The sequence below is a fragment of the Cervus canadensis genome, chromosome 12 (genome assembly GCF_019320065.1).
Source record: "Cervus canadensis isolate Bull #8, Minnesota chromosome 12, ASM1932006v1, whole genome shotgun sequence".
Taxonomy (NCBI): Eukaryota; Metazoa; Chordata; class Mammalia; order Artiodactyla; family Cervidae; genus Cervus; species Cervus canadensis.
Genome location: NC_057397.1, coordinates 29580819 through 29596641, shown reverse-complemented (window position 1 = coordinate 29596641; position 15823 = coordinate 29580819). Strand labels below are relative to the sequence as shown.

Sequence of the window (15823 nt, the reverse complement as noted above, 5' to 3'; positions counted from 1 at the left end):
CGCGCATTCTGCTAGACTGTTCAGTAGTCAGTGAATAGCCTTATGGATTTGAGCCCTGGCAGCTCTCCTCTGTGACCCTTGTGCTTCAGTTTCATCTCTGGGAGGAGGATAACAACATCTGCTCCTGGCGTTTTTGTGAGGATAAAACCAGTGGACACATATCAGATGATTAGAACAGTGCTTGACTTATAGTAAGGGCTTCCCTGGTGGCTCAGCTGGTAAAGAATCTGCCTGCAATGTGGGAGACCTGGGTTTGATCCCTGGGTTGGGAAGATCCCCTGGAGAAGGAAACTGCTACCCACTCCAGTATTCTGGCCTGGAGAATTCCAAGGGCTGTATAGTCCATGCGGTTGAAGAGGGGCACGACTGAGTGACTCACAGACATATAGTAAACTGTAAAATGTTTGCTATTACTGTTATTTATTCATCAATGTAACTCAAGAACTCAGTTGCCATTTAAATGGGGTAAATCATACCTAGGGCTTCCCTGGTGGCTCAGATAGTAAAGAGTCTGCCTGCAATTCGGAAGACCCGAGTTTGATCCCTGGGTTGGGAAGATCTCCTGGAGAAGGAAATAGCAACCCACTCCAGTACTCTTGCCTGGAAAATGCCATGGACAGCAGAGCCTGGTAGGCTACAGTCGATGGGGTCACAAAAGAGGCGGACAAGACAGTGAATTCACTTTCACTTTCAGAGCATAACATTATGTTAAACCTTCCTTTATTTGTGGTATATAATTAATGAGCTAAAAACTGAATGGTTGTGTGTTCCAGTTTTTAGGCAAGAGCTTTATGACCACACCAACATTGGAAATCTGAACTGACAGTCTGTGCTCTGTGACTAACACATTCTGACCTAAGGCGAGTCATGGAGCCTCTGAAGACCTCCATTTCTACTACAAGCTGTTAACAGTTGTTACTGTCTTGTTCTGGTGACTGGGTCATCGTGGTCTCACTCGCTGACAGCGTGTGCTGATGACACAAATGACTTGGGTGTGAGCCCATCCCTTCCAAAGTTTCAAGCAAAAGGGAGTAATGATGTCAAATCCTATAGAAAGTGCAGGCAAAACAGATTTCTTCCTTCAAGTGTCCATTGGTTCTAATAGGGGTTGGTGACTTTTACAGCCACAATTTCAATGGTGTGATGGTGGTAAAGGTTAGATTGTGAAAAGACTTAAGACTTAATTGGGTAGTGAAGTCAAAACACCTTTTAAGAAATATGAGCTTCCCATCCCACCACAAAATGTTTGACTGAAAGAACAAAATACTGCAGATACAGAGAGGAATATGAATGGATTTCAGATAATATTTAGATCAATATTTTCAGCCCTCCTGGAGCCAGTACCCCCTTTTTATAATAATATATTCTAGTCCTTATATCCTATTGAAATTCAGATAATTTAAAAAGCCAATTGAATGCTCTACCTATAATATGAGAAACAGAAGAGATTTATAATAAAATCTCTCTGAAGCACAACTAACCCAACTGATATATATGTAGACAATAGCTGCAAATAGATATCGGTGGGCTGTATTAGTGTCTTAAAATCTTGAGTGTCTTAATACCTTCATTGGTGTGATTTTCTAAAATAGGCCAACAACTCTTAAGTCTGAATAAAGTAAAATAGTCTTGCCCTGGTTTACATAGTAGTTGTGCTTCTGGATATAGTCGGTATATTTTTAAAGAGTGCAAAATCCCCTGATACTTTGAATACTTGTGTTTATAAGTAAAAAGGAGTTGGTTCCAGGCTTAAATAATTATCAGGTTTTTCACTTAACTGCCTGTTTGAACTTTGACTGGAACTCAACATAATTTTTCCTTGTGCACTGTCTCATTTTTCTGTTTCTAGGCCTGGCAGTCTGAATGGCAGTAATGACCTTCAATCACCACAAATTTCCAAAATTTTCTAAATTCACTTCCTTTTGAGAAGTACCCGCTCCCTTATCTTGGATTCCTAACTTTTATTTAAAAACCTCAGCTAGTAGGCTCATTTGCTGTAAGTAAGGGCTAAAATTTACACACTGTGAAAGATTACTTTTTGAAGAGAAAGCACTATTTTTATTATACTGGGTCAAAAATGTTGACAATTTCAGAGCAGGTAGTTTCCTATTTCTCTTATTGTATTACTGCTGCTGTAACACATCACCACAAATTTAGTGGCTTAAAACAATACAAATTTATTATTCTAAGGTTCTGGAGATCAGAGGTACAGACAGCATGTCCCTGGACTAAGATCAAGGTGTCAGCGGGCTGTGTTCCTTTCTGGAGATTTGAGGAGAATCTGTTTCCCTGACTTTCTAGTTCCTAGAAGCTGCCTGCATTCCTGGGCTCATGACCCTTTTCTTCATTTTTAAAGCTAACAGCATACCATCTTCAATTTCTCAGACTCTTCTGCTTACCTCCTCCACTCTTAAAGGACATTTGTGATTACACTGGGTCCATGTAGATATTCCAAACTCTGTCAAGATCTTTAATTACATCTGCAAAGTCTCTTTTGCCATTAAGGTAATATGATCACAGGTTCTGGGAGTTAGGAAGTGGACATATTTGGGGGGTGCAGTTCAGTTCAGTCGCTCAGTCATGTCCGACTCTCTGCGACCCCATGAACCGCAGCATGCCAGGCCTCCCTATCCATCACCAACTCCCAGAGTCCACCCAAACCCATGTCCATTGAGTTGGTGATGCCTTCCAACCATCTCATCCTCTGTCGTCCCCTTCTCCTTCCGCCCTCAATCTTTCCCAGCATCAGGATCTTTTCAAATGAGTCAGCTCTTCGCATCAGGTGGCCAAAGTATTGGAGTTTCAGCTTCAACATCAGTCCTTCCAATGAACACCCAGGACTGATCTCCTTTAGGATGGACTGGTTGGATCTCCTTGCAGTTCAAGGGACTCTCAAGAGTCTTCTCCAACACAACAGTTCAAAAGCATCAATTCTTCGGGGGGTGGGGGGGGGCATTATTCTATCTACCAGAAAAGGATAGAAGCAATGAATATGGAGTTGAAGCTGGGATACTTTAAAATATTTTTTTTCTTATAGTATTTCTTTCTTGCAGTTCAACCACCCTTATTTTTTGCCTTTAAAAGCCAAACTAAGAATTCTCTAGCTGCTTATGTTTGGATGGTTTCTATTTATAACTTCCATTAAATTTAAAATAGCACCCTAAATGTACAGTAGAGATTTGTTATGTAAATGTAAAGTGGGGAGATAGACATTGTACAGAATATATTTACATATTAAAAACAAATTTATTTTTAAAAATATTTGGTTGTACCAGGTCTTAAGTTGCTGTAAATGGATTCTTAGTTGTGGCATGTGGGATCTAGTTTCCTGAGCAGGGATCAAACCTAGGCCCCTGCATTAGGAATACATAGTATTAGCCACTGGACCACCAGGGAAGTCCCTCAAAATAGAATTCTAAACCTGATTTGGTTTTCATATTGAATACATAATATATGGTTTCATTATTCTGCCAAAGCTTGCTTATTTGGCATTATCAATACTGGAACAAGTTTTATATTCCATATATGTTTTATTTCTTTCTAGGATTTTCAGCAATTTTTAGAGTTTATCATAAAGTAATTTTTTAATTAAAAAAGAAACATGGAATTTATGATTAAAAGCAAAGTCAAATCATACAAGAGTATATGTGGTAAAAAGTTAAAGCCTGTTCTGTTCCCGCCTCATTCCTCTCTGCAAAATAAAACACTGTTCAACAGTTTGGAGTGATTTCCATAGAGCTCCAGAGATTGCCTTCTAGACTATTAGCACATCTTCACATATACACTCCCCTGAGTTTTTGTTACGTAAATGACATCACACAAATTATACAGTTCTGCTATTTCTTTGCACTATATCACACTGTCTCTACACCTACTCTATACTTATAGTTGAATGCCCATAGATATTAAGGTAGTAGAGTGATTTAGAGTTTGGGTTCTAATTTAAATCTTGGTTCTGTCAAGGTATGTCCCTGACAAATTAACCTTTTGGTACCTGATTTTCCTCATTTATAAAGTGGATGAAAATAACAGTAACTATCTCATAGGGTTGTTACGATTATAGCAATTGTGGATGTGACCTAAGACTAAGGCATGTGAAGCACCAAGGAGGGCCTAGTAGTGTAAGAGCCGTTTAATGGCATTGCCTTAATATTATACTATTTTTTACTGGCTATACAATTTTTTTTTCCCTGCTGATGAACCATTTAAACTAGTCTAAAAATGTGAATGCTTCCAAACTGGGGTTCTAATGGAATATACTACTATTAGCATTGAAGCTCATCTTTTTTGCTTGTATTGAATTGTATTTCTAAAGCTAAATTTTTGTCACAGGCTGTGCACACTTTTATGGCTTTTGCTCTGTATTGCTTTCCAAAAGGATTACACCAGTTTCAATACTAACATCAAAGATTTATTCAGACTTTGTTGGCAGGATTTAGAAAAATTTTGCTACCTTAGTAGTCATAAAATGGTATTTCAAATCTGGTTTAATTTGTACTTTTTGCATCCCTGTAAGCAGATCCAACCAGTCCATCCTAAAGGAGATCAGTCCTGGGTGTTCACTGGAAGGACTGTTGTTGAAGCTGAAACTCCAATACTTTGGCCACCTGATGTGAAGAGCTGACTCATATGAAAAGACCCTGGTGCTGGGAAAGATTGAGGGCAGGAGGAGAAGGGGACAACAGAGGATGAGATGGTTGGATGACATCACCGACTCGATGGATATGGGTTTTGGTGGACTCTGGGAGTTGGTGATGGACAGGGAGGCCTGGCGTGCTGCGGTTCATGGGGTCGCAGAGAGTCGGACACGACTGAGCGACTGAACTGAACTAAGCATATTTACTTATGTACTTACTTTTATTTTTCCATTCATTTTGCAGTTATATTGTGCATCTGAGTGCATCACTATTCTAGGGGCTGGACAATCTAACAATAGATAGACAAAAATCTAATCATGGAAATGGTTTATACAGCTCTACTGAAACTACAGTGTATTAGGTACTATATTAAACCAGCGTAAGCTTTTCACACTAACACTGGCAAATCTTTGGAGTACTTGGCCTTTCTAGGATAAGAAGCTGGTACAGTCATCTGAAAGATAAGCATGGTGTACCTTCTGCTCATTTATTTACTATTAGTAATAATGAGGTGATTTATTTAAAGATTTGGAGTGAGAAAGTAAATCAGTACATAATTAAAACTCATTTTTATAGTTACAAATGAGTTTTTAAAACTAAGACAGTTTTCAAGGAAATTTCCAGCACTCGTCCCCAGCCTTTGCCCCTGTTTGGTATTTTCCCCTATATTTCTGTGGAAAGACTTGGGAAGCATTTACAGACTATTCAAAATGAACCCCTGGGGTGCTGAGGAGTACATGTATGACAATGTTCCTTGTGTTTTCAGCTTTTGGTGATTACAAATAAAGCCACTGTAAACATCTGTTTTCCAAAGTGGCTGTTTCATTTGCCTGCCTATCAGCAATGTATGAAAGTTATATTTGCTTGGCCTCTTCATTTCCACCAACACTAGTACAGTATTCCCCCTCCCATTCTAAAAGCTATTCAGTGGTACCTCCAGAGCTTTTACTTTGCATTTCTCTAATGATTAATGATGTGGAGCACCTACATGCTACTTATTTGTCATTTGTATATCTTTTTTGGTGAAGTGTCTGCCCTAATCTTTTGCCCATTTTTTATTGCTTTTCTCATTATTTAGTTTTGAGAAATAAAATTTATTTATTAAAGATATGTTTTGATTTAAAAAAAAAAACACCAAGTCACAGGTTATGGTATCTTTGAGTATGTGTACTCAAATAACAATGAACCACTTGCCCACATTTTGTTTTTTTGTAAGTAATTTAAATGAATCTGCAATGTTATCTTTCTGAGGAATTATATTTTTCTCTATCTCTAAAATGAAAAGAATTTGCTTTGCTGTCAAAATCTAAAATCACTCTCTTCAAGCTCTAAAATAGTATTCTGTATAAAACCGACTACAGCCTAAAATATAGCAGAAACTTTGCTTCTTGTTAGGATGTAAATAAGCGGAGTAATGCATGGCCCAAGAGTAAAGAAAACATTGTTTTCAAAAGACATTACTTTCTAAATTAGGTTTTCTTTTTTAAGTGAACTAGCGACATAGTAAGGAATGATTTGAAAGAAAGGCTGTTTAACCTTAGCAGAATCCATACCTTGAGAAAAAGGAACTATAAAAAGGCAGGTGTTTTAAGTTTTGAAAGTAGTGCATGCAAGCTCTTCTTAGTACACATTTGCACCTGCATCTCTGATTTGCAAAAACTGATGCGTAAAATTTCAAAATAGCAAAATATAAGTCTGTTACAATATTAACGTGGTTTCGTGCTCTATGCAGTAGAGCATGTTACCTTGCAAATTTGCATCCTTTACCATTTCTAATCGTTACTGTAGTTAATCTACTTTCATGCTGCTTGAACTGAGCATTTCGTAGGTATTAGACTTGAAACCTCTAGAGTAGTTGTAACTGCTAGAAGGTCCTGGAGTGCGGTTCCCCCCTTCCTCCCGTCTCTCTTGCGAGAAAAGGTCACCTTCTACCGTTGACTACTCATTTATCTGGGCGAAATTCCCAGTCCGCTCCTGTCTTTCTGCATTCTCCTTCTGGACCAGGGCTCCTTCACCGAGCGCAGCAGTTATTTCCCGAAGAGTCGGATAGGAGATTAAACACTTTGAAGGCCAGCTGTAGACCCGGATTATTTCCCTTTCCCGTTCCATGTGTCCAACTAAAAACTTTTTCATCTGTCACACTCCTGCTCCTTCCCGCTACAGAGTCGTCGCTAGATCAGTAGTTATGATGTCTGGAAAAAAGAGAAAAAACACTCGCATTTTTGCTTAAACAATAACGGCCACGCAAATTTTATGGTTAGGTTTGTCTCAAATCCAAAGACTGAGCCTCCCAACTAGTGAGGAGGGATGCCCCCGAGAACTGAGGCGCTGTGGCCGAGAGAAGGCTGCGGTGGACGGGACAGCTCAACCCCCAGAGACACCCTCCGCGCTCCGGGAGAAGCTTGGACTCTAGCCGCCGCTTCCGGACACGCCCCTCGGAGAGTCTGGAACTCACTTTCCCAGCAGGCCCCGCGCGGCCCTTGGCGCCCCGCCCCCTCGGGTGTGGCGCTCGGGGCGCTCCGGGTCCTGTCACAGCAAGACCTGTGAGCCGGGCCTGTGGCCACACCCCCTGGCTCCCAGCTCCTTCCCGGACTCCCGCGAGTTCCAGTCCCGGCTTCCAGCTCCCCAGCCCCGCCCTCAGTCGCGCGCGCTCTCCCCACCCCGCCCTCGTACCCCCGCGTGCGGCCGCCACAGCCAATGAGGTTTGGGGCCGCGTGCGCAGATTCAAACGGCGGCTCTTGAGGGAGGCTGGGCGCGAGATTCGGCGGTGCGGACAAAACCCTGCAGGAGGCTACGAGCCCTGCAGAGCTGCCCGCTGCGGGGAGAGGGCGGGGGTCGGCGCCCGCGGCAGAGCCGCGCAGGGACCGAGGCGAGGAGGCTAAGAGGCGGCGGAAGGGCCAGGAGAGAGAGGGAGCGCGCCTGCTGACATGTTGGGGGCACCCCTGACCGGGCCGGGCCGGGGCTAAGGAGCGGTGCCGCGGGCCGGGGGCGGGTCGCGGTCCGCCCCTGCCTCCCTCCGTCCTGCCCTGCCGGGGACCTGCGTTCCGCACTCGGTCGGCCTCGGAGCGGGAGCGAGGGAAGCGGCGGGGGAGGGTCGGGGAGAAGGAGCATTCGCCCGAGGCTGGAGGAGGCTGACCCGCGTCCCCTCCCAGCCCGCGCCTATGCGGTACTTGAAGGATGGCGAAGAGGTCGCGCAGGTGGGTGACATCCCTTTCGCCCAGGCCTTTGGGCACAGCCTCGGCCCAGATTCCCTTTCCATTCCCGCTGAGTTTTCCCCCCGCGCCTACCCGGGCCCTCCAAGGCCGGGGCAGAAGTTTTCCTTCCCGCTGCTCTACAGCCGCCTCGGCCCACTGGCCAGAGCGCAGCCGTGACGTGTGGAGAGTTGGGGACCAGGGCATTTCGGACTCAGAAAGTGAGTAACAGATGCCCTGGCGACTCCTTGGAGTCGATTCTCCCCACAGCGCACGTCCAGCCTCCCACTGTCCCACAGCCACTTCTTGGGATTTGTTGGCAGGTAAGTCGGTGCGCTTTCAGGGAATACGCTCCGCACCGGAAGGTGGTGGTGTCCTGCCCGGGCCTGAAAATGCTGTTCTTAGGACCTCTCTCTCTGAATTCCTGAGCCAGTTACAAACAAGGGGCTCTGTGATACACGTGGGTTGGGGACCCCTCTGCTACCCTGAAAGATGTGGAAGTCCTCTGAGGAATAGCTGAGGAGAGAGTACTTTTTTTGATGTTTACTGTGATTACCATACCCATGGTCTCAGTTTCCTTCTACTGGGAAGATGTCACACTGTTAACACCAGTAGCTTGATCTTAAAATAAAACAATGTGTTTGATTCGCTTAATATTTTGTGTGTCCGTTGGACTCTGACTGTACCTGAGGGTTGCATAGAGGTAGGGCATTTCTTTGGTGGTGGTGGTTTTTGGAAAACTTGCTAGGGTGAATTTATGCATTTCGGTTTATTTAAAGGTCACTCTAGTAGCTACTCCTAAACTGAGTGTGTAGGAATCACTCATATGACAAAAAACACTAGAGTGTCTTTTAGTTGTCAGTATTATTCAATAAATATGAAAAGTTGTTTGACAGAGTTTCCAAATGGTTTTATTTATCTGGATCCACAACTTCAAAGTCTCAATTAGAGGTGTATTTCCCAAGTTGAAATTTAGTAGTAACTTCATTCATTGCAGATGTCTGTTAAAAATTGTCAACAATCAGTCACACCATAGTATTTGTTGCGCTATTCATTTATTAAGCATCTGCTATATGTAAGGTATTTTTGCAGAAATCAGCATGGAATGTAATTAAGTCCCTGTTAGATTATTATTTTGTACCAACTACAGGATAGATCAAACTTTTGAAGTGGAACAAATACACACACACACTTGAAGAGGATTTTCAACCTAGGCACTGTTAATATTTGGGATCAGTTAATTCTTTGTATTGGGAAGGCAGTGGTGGGGTCAGTGGGGAGTGCTGTCCTGTGCTTTGTAGAATGTATCGCAGCATCCCTGGCCTCTGTCCCATGGATGCCAGTAACACCTCACTTCCCCAGGTGTGACAATCAAAAACATGTCTTCAGACATTACCACCAAATGTCTGTTGGGGGGCAAAATCACCCAGGTGAGAATTACTGCTCTAGAACATCAAGGACCTGACTTGTCCGTCTTCAGAAAAGATAGATATTAAAAGCTCCTGTAACTATAATTACTGAGGTATTGATTTAGGCCTTTTCTTTTGAATTTTTAAACATCCTTCTTTAAGCAAGATGACAGATGAATATTGTCAACTCGGTAACAGGAGTTTGTATTCAGTGTGCGGCATTATCTACTTGTCCGTATTGATGTTAATCTTATTTGAAACAGTTTCTTGGCTAATGCTGTCATCAACAGTTAGTTATGGTTAGACATGGATGCTTGAATGTCAGAAACCTGCCTTCTTCAGTTAGTTTTTCGTCCATAATTTGTGTATGCTTCATAATAATAGGCTAAGAAGAAAGTGATTTCATGATTAATTTGCTAATGTAAGTTATTTTTATTGACAATATTGTGAGCTTTGAGATCTAAATATTAATGGTACTATTGACTTTTATTCCTGTCAGCTGTATAAATTAATTGAAATTATTATAGAATGATTGAAAGAGTCATAAGTCTGGAGTAATTAAATGTAGTGAAACTATACTCCCTATGTGAATATATGGGTAGATGTGAGAAACTGTCATCTCTGAATGGTGTATTTCTTAGGGTCTTCATCCTTGAATGTGTTTTGTTCTATAAATTCTATTTCTTGTATATGTAAATATGACTTATTTGCCCTAGAAAATAATAGAATATGAAATGTTTTGAAGGATAAATAATCTTTATTCAGCAAAGCCTAGTCTCATGCCTTTAACTAAGCATCTTACTAATAAATATGAATCTAATTTATAGTTGAATGAGAAAGGACATGAGTCAGTCACTTTGAAGTCTCCACTATACAACCATTGAACTGTTTGACTGAAAACTCTATACTTTGCTGTATAAAAGTTTTGCATAAGACTACAGGCATAAATCCTGTAATAACCCTTCCTGTATGATCTGAAAAAAAAAAAAGTAAAAAAACTGTTACCTCAGGGAGAAACAGCTGAGGATATTAGCTCTTTTGATCATTGTTTAAGATAGCTGTAGTATCTCTGACCTGGATTTACATAGAGGAAAAAGTTTATTTAGTGTTGTGACTTTAAATAGTTTTAGGTCCCATTGGGGGACCTAATTTATGTCCCATTTTAATGACATAATTTACAGGCAGTACTAAAATTGGTATATATGTTATTAATGTGTACTTGATATTTAACCATACTTATGTATTACGTAAGTAATTTTAGATTTTAAAAGCCAGTTCCACTCTTAAAAATTAGCTTTAAAAAATGTCATTTAGAAGCTAGAAGATGTATTTATGTAGTAACAGATTCAGGTATTTACCCTTGAGATGACTGGCAACTACATTAAACTGGAAAGACAAAAGCCAACTCTTGAATTAGAATATGTTTTTCCATGGGGTATGTGTGTGCATAGGAAGCAATTTTACTGTGTTGCTTCTAGTGTGTCGTGGGTGAAAGAATACTGGAATATGAGAACTGATATGTTTAATCAACTTTGTAATTAGCAGTATTATTTGGAGAAAGCAAGTAAACTCTATATCCCAGTTTTTTGTCTCTTAATATAAAAAGTTTGGATTTTGTGGTCTATAAGTCTTTTAATATATTTCCTATTTTGAACTCTTTGTAATCACCTTTCCTCATTTAAAAATATACACATACTAATGGAATAAAATAGAAATGTTCTCACATTGTTTTTGTTTACGGATCTCTAGGTAGATCTCTCTTCAGTATGTATTTCATTATTGCTATTCAGGTCAGATGAAGTCCAATTTGTCTTACTAGGTTGCAGTCCAGATTTGAAAGTAAGATATTCATGTATGCAGTACATCATGTTAACCACTGGGTGGCCTGATTTCACTTTATTAAATCAAGCTGGTAAATTTTCATGCCTTGAATTTGATTGAACTTAAAAAAATGCAAATGCACAGTTATTCTGTCAAGACAGTATAATAAAGATGTATTTTTTGATTATAATAAAAATATTTAGGCTTGATGCAGTTTAATTTAAAATAGTGTCAAGTTGAAGTGGTTTTGCTAGAACAAATTTTATAGAACTACTGATAATTCTCTAATTTCAAATCTGTAGTTTCTATTCAAATAAAATAAATTTTAAACAATTTCAAATTCTTTGGCACACCTCATTTTAATCTTTTCAGGTGGAATTATTGATGTCCTTTAAAATTGAACTTCTCTTGAATGTTTTATCTTGATATTGCCAAGTGTGAATAGTTTTTGTATTATTTCACAGGGAAAGTTCTGAGTATCACATCCTATTAGCTTAACCCCAGTGTAGAATTACTTTTAAACAATTTTCCTGGTCTATTGAGTCATAATATTTGTGTGTGTGTGTGTGTGTGTGTGTGTGTGTGTCTGTGCTTCCTTTTGTTGTTTCTTAGTTACCCTAATTGCTTTGTTCATAATCTACAAAAGTTTTTGAACATAATACTTAGGTTATATATTAGACAGTTACAGAATAAATATTTTCTTTGACTTAAAAAATAAAACTGACAGAATGATTCTGGAAACCAATTCTTGGAGAGAGATTCAGAGACCAAATTCCTCTTCTATTTTTGCCTTGTGACTGGAGAAATAATTTCACCTATTTTTACTGTCTTCTAGATTAGTCACTCTAGGCTAGAAATGGTTTATCTATTTATAGATAGATAGTAGAAAGTTGACTTTATTTAGCTATTAGATATTGCCAGCATTGATTGCTACAATACAGAAATACTAAAAAATGAAATAAAAAGCAGAAAAATAAGGCAAATAAAGCAAATGAAATATGATTTGTTTTGGTGGTGTCTAATGTTTTGATGGTGTCTAACCAAGGCTTCCCTGATAGGCTCAGTTAGTAAAGAGTCCACCAGCAAGGAACCTGGGTTGGGAAGATCCCCTGGAGAAGGTAAGGGCTACCCACTCCAGTATTCTGGCCTGGAGAATTCCAGGGACTGTATAGTCCATGGTGTTGCAAAGAGTCGGACACAACTGAGTGACTTTGACTTCACTTCACTTCAACAATTATTAAGCAATGAAACCTTTTCACTGTTAAGTGGTAAAAGTAGAACATTGGTGAGGTTATTCGTTGGTTTTATCCCTTCCCATTTTTCTTTGCAAAGCATAGGCATCCTTAGGCATCTTTATGTTGTTCAGTTCAGTTCAGTCGCTCAGTTGTGGCTGGCTCTTTGTGACCCCATGAACCGCAGCATGCCAGGCCTCCGTGTCCATCACCAACTCCCAGAGTCCACCAAAACCCATGTCCATTGTGTTGGTGATGCCATCCAACCATCTCACCCTCTGTCATCCCCTTCTCCTCCTGCCCTCAATCTTTCCCAGCATCAGGGTCTTTTCAGATGAGTCAGCTCTTTGCATTAGGTGGCCAAAGTATTGGAGTTTCAGCTTCAACATCAGTCCTTCCAATGAACACCCAGGACTGATCTCCTTTAGGATGGACTGGTTGGATCTCCTTGCAGTCCGAGGGACTCTCAAGAGTCTTCTCCAGCACCACAGTTCAAAAGCATCAATTCTTTGACGCTCAGCTTTCTTTATAGTCCAACTCTCACATCCATATGTGACCACTGGAAAAACCATAGCCTTGACTAGACTAACCTTTGTTGACACAGTGATGTCTCTGCTTTTTAATATGCTGTCTAGGTTAGCTATAACTTTCCTTCCAAGGAGTAGCTAGTGATAATTTTCTAGGATCTTTTCTGTCACGCTTACTTGAAAGTTTTATCATCCTTTTAACAATTACATAAATAATACAGAAATAACTTAATGCTCGCACCAAGAAGTAGTTAGGTAGATAGATTCTAGGAAAGTCCCAGTGGTAGAGAGATGGATTCTAAGAATTCTGCTTTAATCCTCCCTCACACTCAACCACTCAAAAAACCCAGCTTCCTGAACATGATGGCCATGCTCTTGCAAAACAGATAATGAAACCTCTTGTAGAAATAGAAATTTCTCACAAATCAAGTATGTGGTTAAAAAATAAGGCAGATTTTTAAAGTTAAAATGAACACGTTTTCAGGAAGATCATTCCTTGGAAACTAGTCTTTTGACCAAAACAACATTTCTGGACACATTATCTTTAAAATGTTTTGATAAGAAACTTATGGTGAATTTTGTACAGATTAATGTAGGTATTTCTGTGAATAATCAAAGTTTATATGAACGAGTCCCCAAATTTAAAGTTATTTTCAAATAACCTAATTTTTAAAGCATAATTTTAAAATATGCTGTTGGGGAAGCTGTTGGGGTGTGAGAAAAGGGAATAAAAGAGGTAACCTGTAAAAACCATAACTGACGGCTGTTTGAGAAGGCTGGAAGTGTTAATGTTGCAGGGAACAGTTGTAGGAAAGGTTAGGCTGTATTGGTAGATACCTCAAAGAACACCTTCTGTACTGAATATTTTCTTTACATTTGTTTCAGCAGGTTTATGCTTCTTAAAATTCTACCACTTGGCGGTGCATTTGGATTTTGAAAGTTCTTTTTATGGGAGTATTTTTCACCTCCTCTTGGAGGTATTTTAATTTGTTTAACAAAAAAGTTGTTTTTTTTCTCATATCAATTTGAGATCATCTATATTGAGGGAGGTGGAAGTTTTGATTAGGTTGGGAAAGAGTGAGGTAATTTTGGAATACAGAATAATTGGAGGAGGTGAAAGAGTAAGTAAGATCGTTCAGTAATTATACACACATTTGAATGGTCAAGTCCTGGGCTTGGTGCAGAGAGGTGAACGTATTAGACATGGTCTTTGCACTCCTGAGTTGTTTGGTTGGGAAGCATAGATGCCATGAGTGCATGTAGTGGACAGTAAGCTTTGGTGTGGCGTTTTATCAGGTTTAATAGCTGCCTTAGAAATTTTGATGTCATTGCATCTTGAACCGTCTCCAACTTAGCAATTTAATCATAGTTAATCAGGTGATATTTCTGATAGCTGAAGATGGCTGCAAATAACAGGTATTTCTTTAATTAAACCTGTGCTTTTATTTTCAGCATAGTTTATCAAAACAATCATATATTGGAAATGAAGGACTGGCAGATGATTAAATAGACATTGGCTTTAGGGGAGAAAGCGGTGGAATACTGAAGTGCATTGAGCTAGAGAAGCAGTTAGGTGTCATAGATAGTTGGGTGGGGGATTTTGGTGTCGTCAGATAATAATTTCTGGTCAGATGGAATTGACAAATCAAGGAAATTACAAGTTCCTGCAAAGGCTCTGTAAATAATATATATTAAATCTAGGCCTTCATTTTCCACAATGTCTGTTACTCAGAAAGGTTAAATAAATATTAGCTCGTTATTTTCAGATGTTCATATCTTGATTCAGTCCACTGACTACTCAGAATTCTCTAATTCAGTTTATCGTTAAGACCTGCTCTCTTTTCTAGGGTTTTGTGCTCTCGTGGCTTTAACTTTTGTCTGTGTGCTAGTGATTGCCAAAACTAAGTCTCCCCTAGACCTAGAGATGAGCAGAAGATCCACATGCCCAGTTGTCTTCAAGATCTGCTCTGCCCAATAGGAGAGCCACTGGTCACATGTGGCTGTTGAGCTCTTCATGTATGACTAGTCTGAATTGCTGTGTACTTTTTATTTTATTACCTCTAAAAAATTTTATTTTTATTTTTCTGGTTAGCTGTGTCTGCAGCTAGGAATTTACTTTGTTGCTCCCGGGCTGTTTCTATCAGCGTCATCTTCTTGTTATTTTTCTCTTTTGCCTTTGGCTCTCTTTTCTCCTGGACGATGCCATGCCAGATTTCAAAGACTTAAGTAAGAAGAAAAGAATGTAAAACATTTGTGATTATGTTGATTACATGTTGAATCGATCACTTAAAAATAGATTTGGTTAAATATTATTTATTATTAAAATTAATTTCACCTGTTTTTTAAACTGTGGTTGCTAATAAATTACTTAGGTGGCTTGCATTATGTTTCTACTGGACAATGCTTTGTAGTTATATCTAGTATCCACCTGTGTATTTCTCAGGTACCTTGAAATCAGTCCAGGCTACTTACTATCCTCATTCCCAAAGTTCTTTCTCTCCTTCTATTCCTTATCTCAGCGGATAGCTCTGTTTCCAAAGCCAGAAATTTTGGAGTTGTCCTTGAATCTTCTTTCCATGTCTCTCATTCATGAGTTGAACAAAATCCTTTTGTTTCTACTTTTTTTTCAGTTTTGTGTGTGTCTTTCTGTTGCTACTGTCATGACTTTAGTTGATTTATTCTTTTATGGTTTCTCAATTTTTGTCCATTTAGATCTCTTCTACTCAAGGATATTAATAGGGCTTCCCTGGTAGTTCCAACGGTAAAGATTCTGCCTGCAATGCAGGAGACCCGGGTTTGATCCCTGGATCAGAAAGATCCCCTGGGGAAGGAAATGGCAACCCACTCCAGTATTCTTGCCTGGAGAATTCATGGACAAAGGGGCCTGCCAGGCTACAATCCATTGGGTTGCAAAGAGTTGGACAGGACTGAGCAGTTAACACTTTCACTTTCACCGTAATAGGTACTGTTATGCTTTCATTTTTAAAAGTGTAGAATATTTGCTTC

General features: G+C 39.8%; 1 protein-coding gene across 5 annotated transcripts in view; it reads left to right on the top strand.

The window, feature by feature from the left end:
* Positions 1-7241: 7241 nt before the first annotated feature.
* MYBL1 (MYB proto-oncogene like 1) overlaps positions 7242-15823 on the top strand; it is a 36827-nt gene continuing 28245 nt past the window's right edge. For 2 of the 5 annotated variants that reach the window (XM_043483967.1, XM_043483965.1), the window contains exon 1: positions 7242-7834. In XM_043483967.1, the coding sequence (XP_043339902.1) occupies positions 7815-7834 (20 nt within the window). In that variant the 5' untranslated portion in view covers positions 7242-7814. The remainder of the gene's footprint in view (positions 7835-15823) is intronic. The other 3 variants (XM_043483968.1, XM_043483966.1, XR_006272358.1) reach the window with 2 other exon arrangements.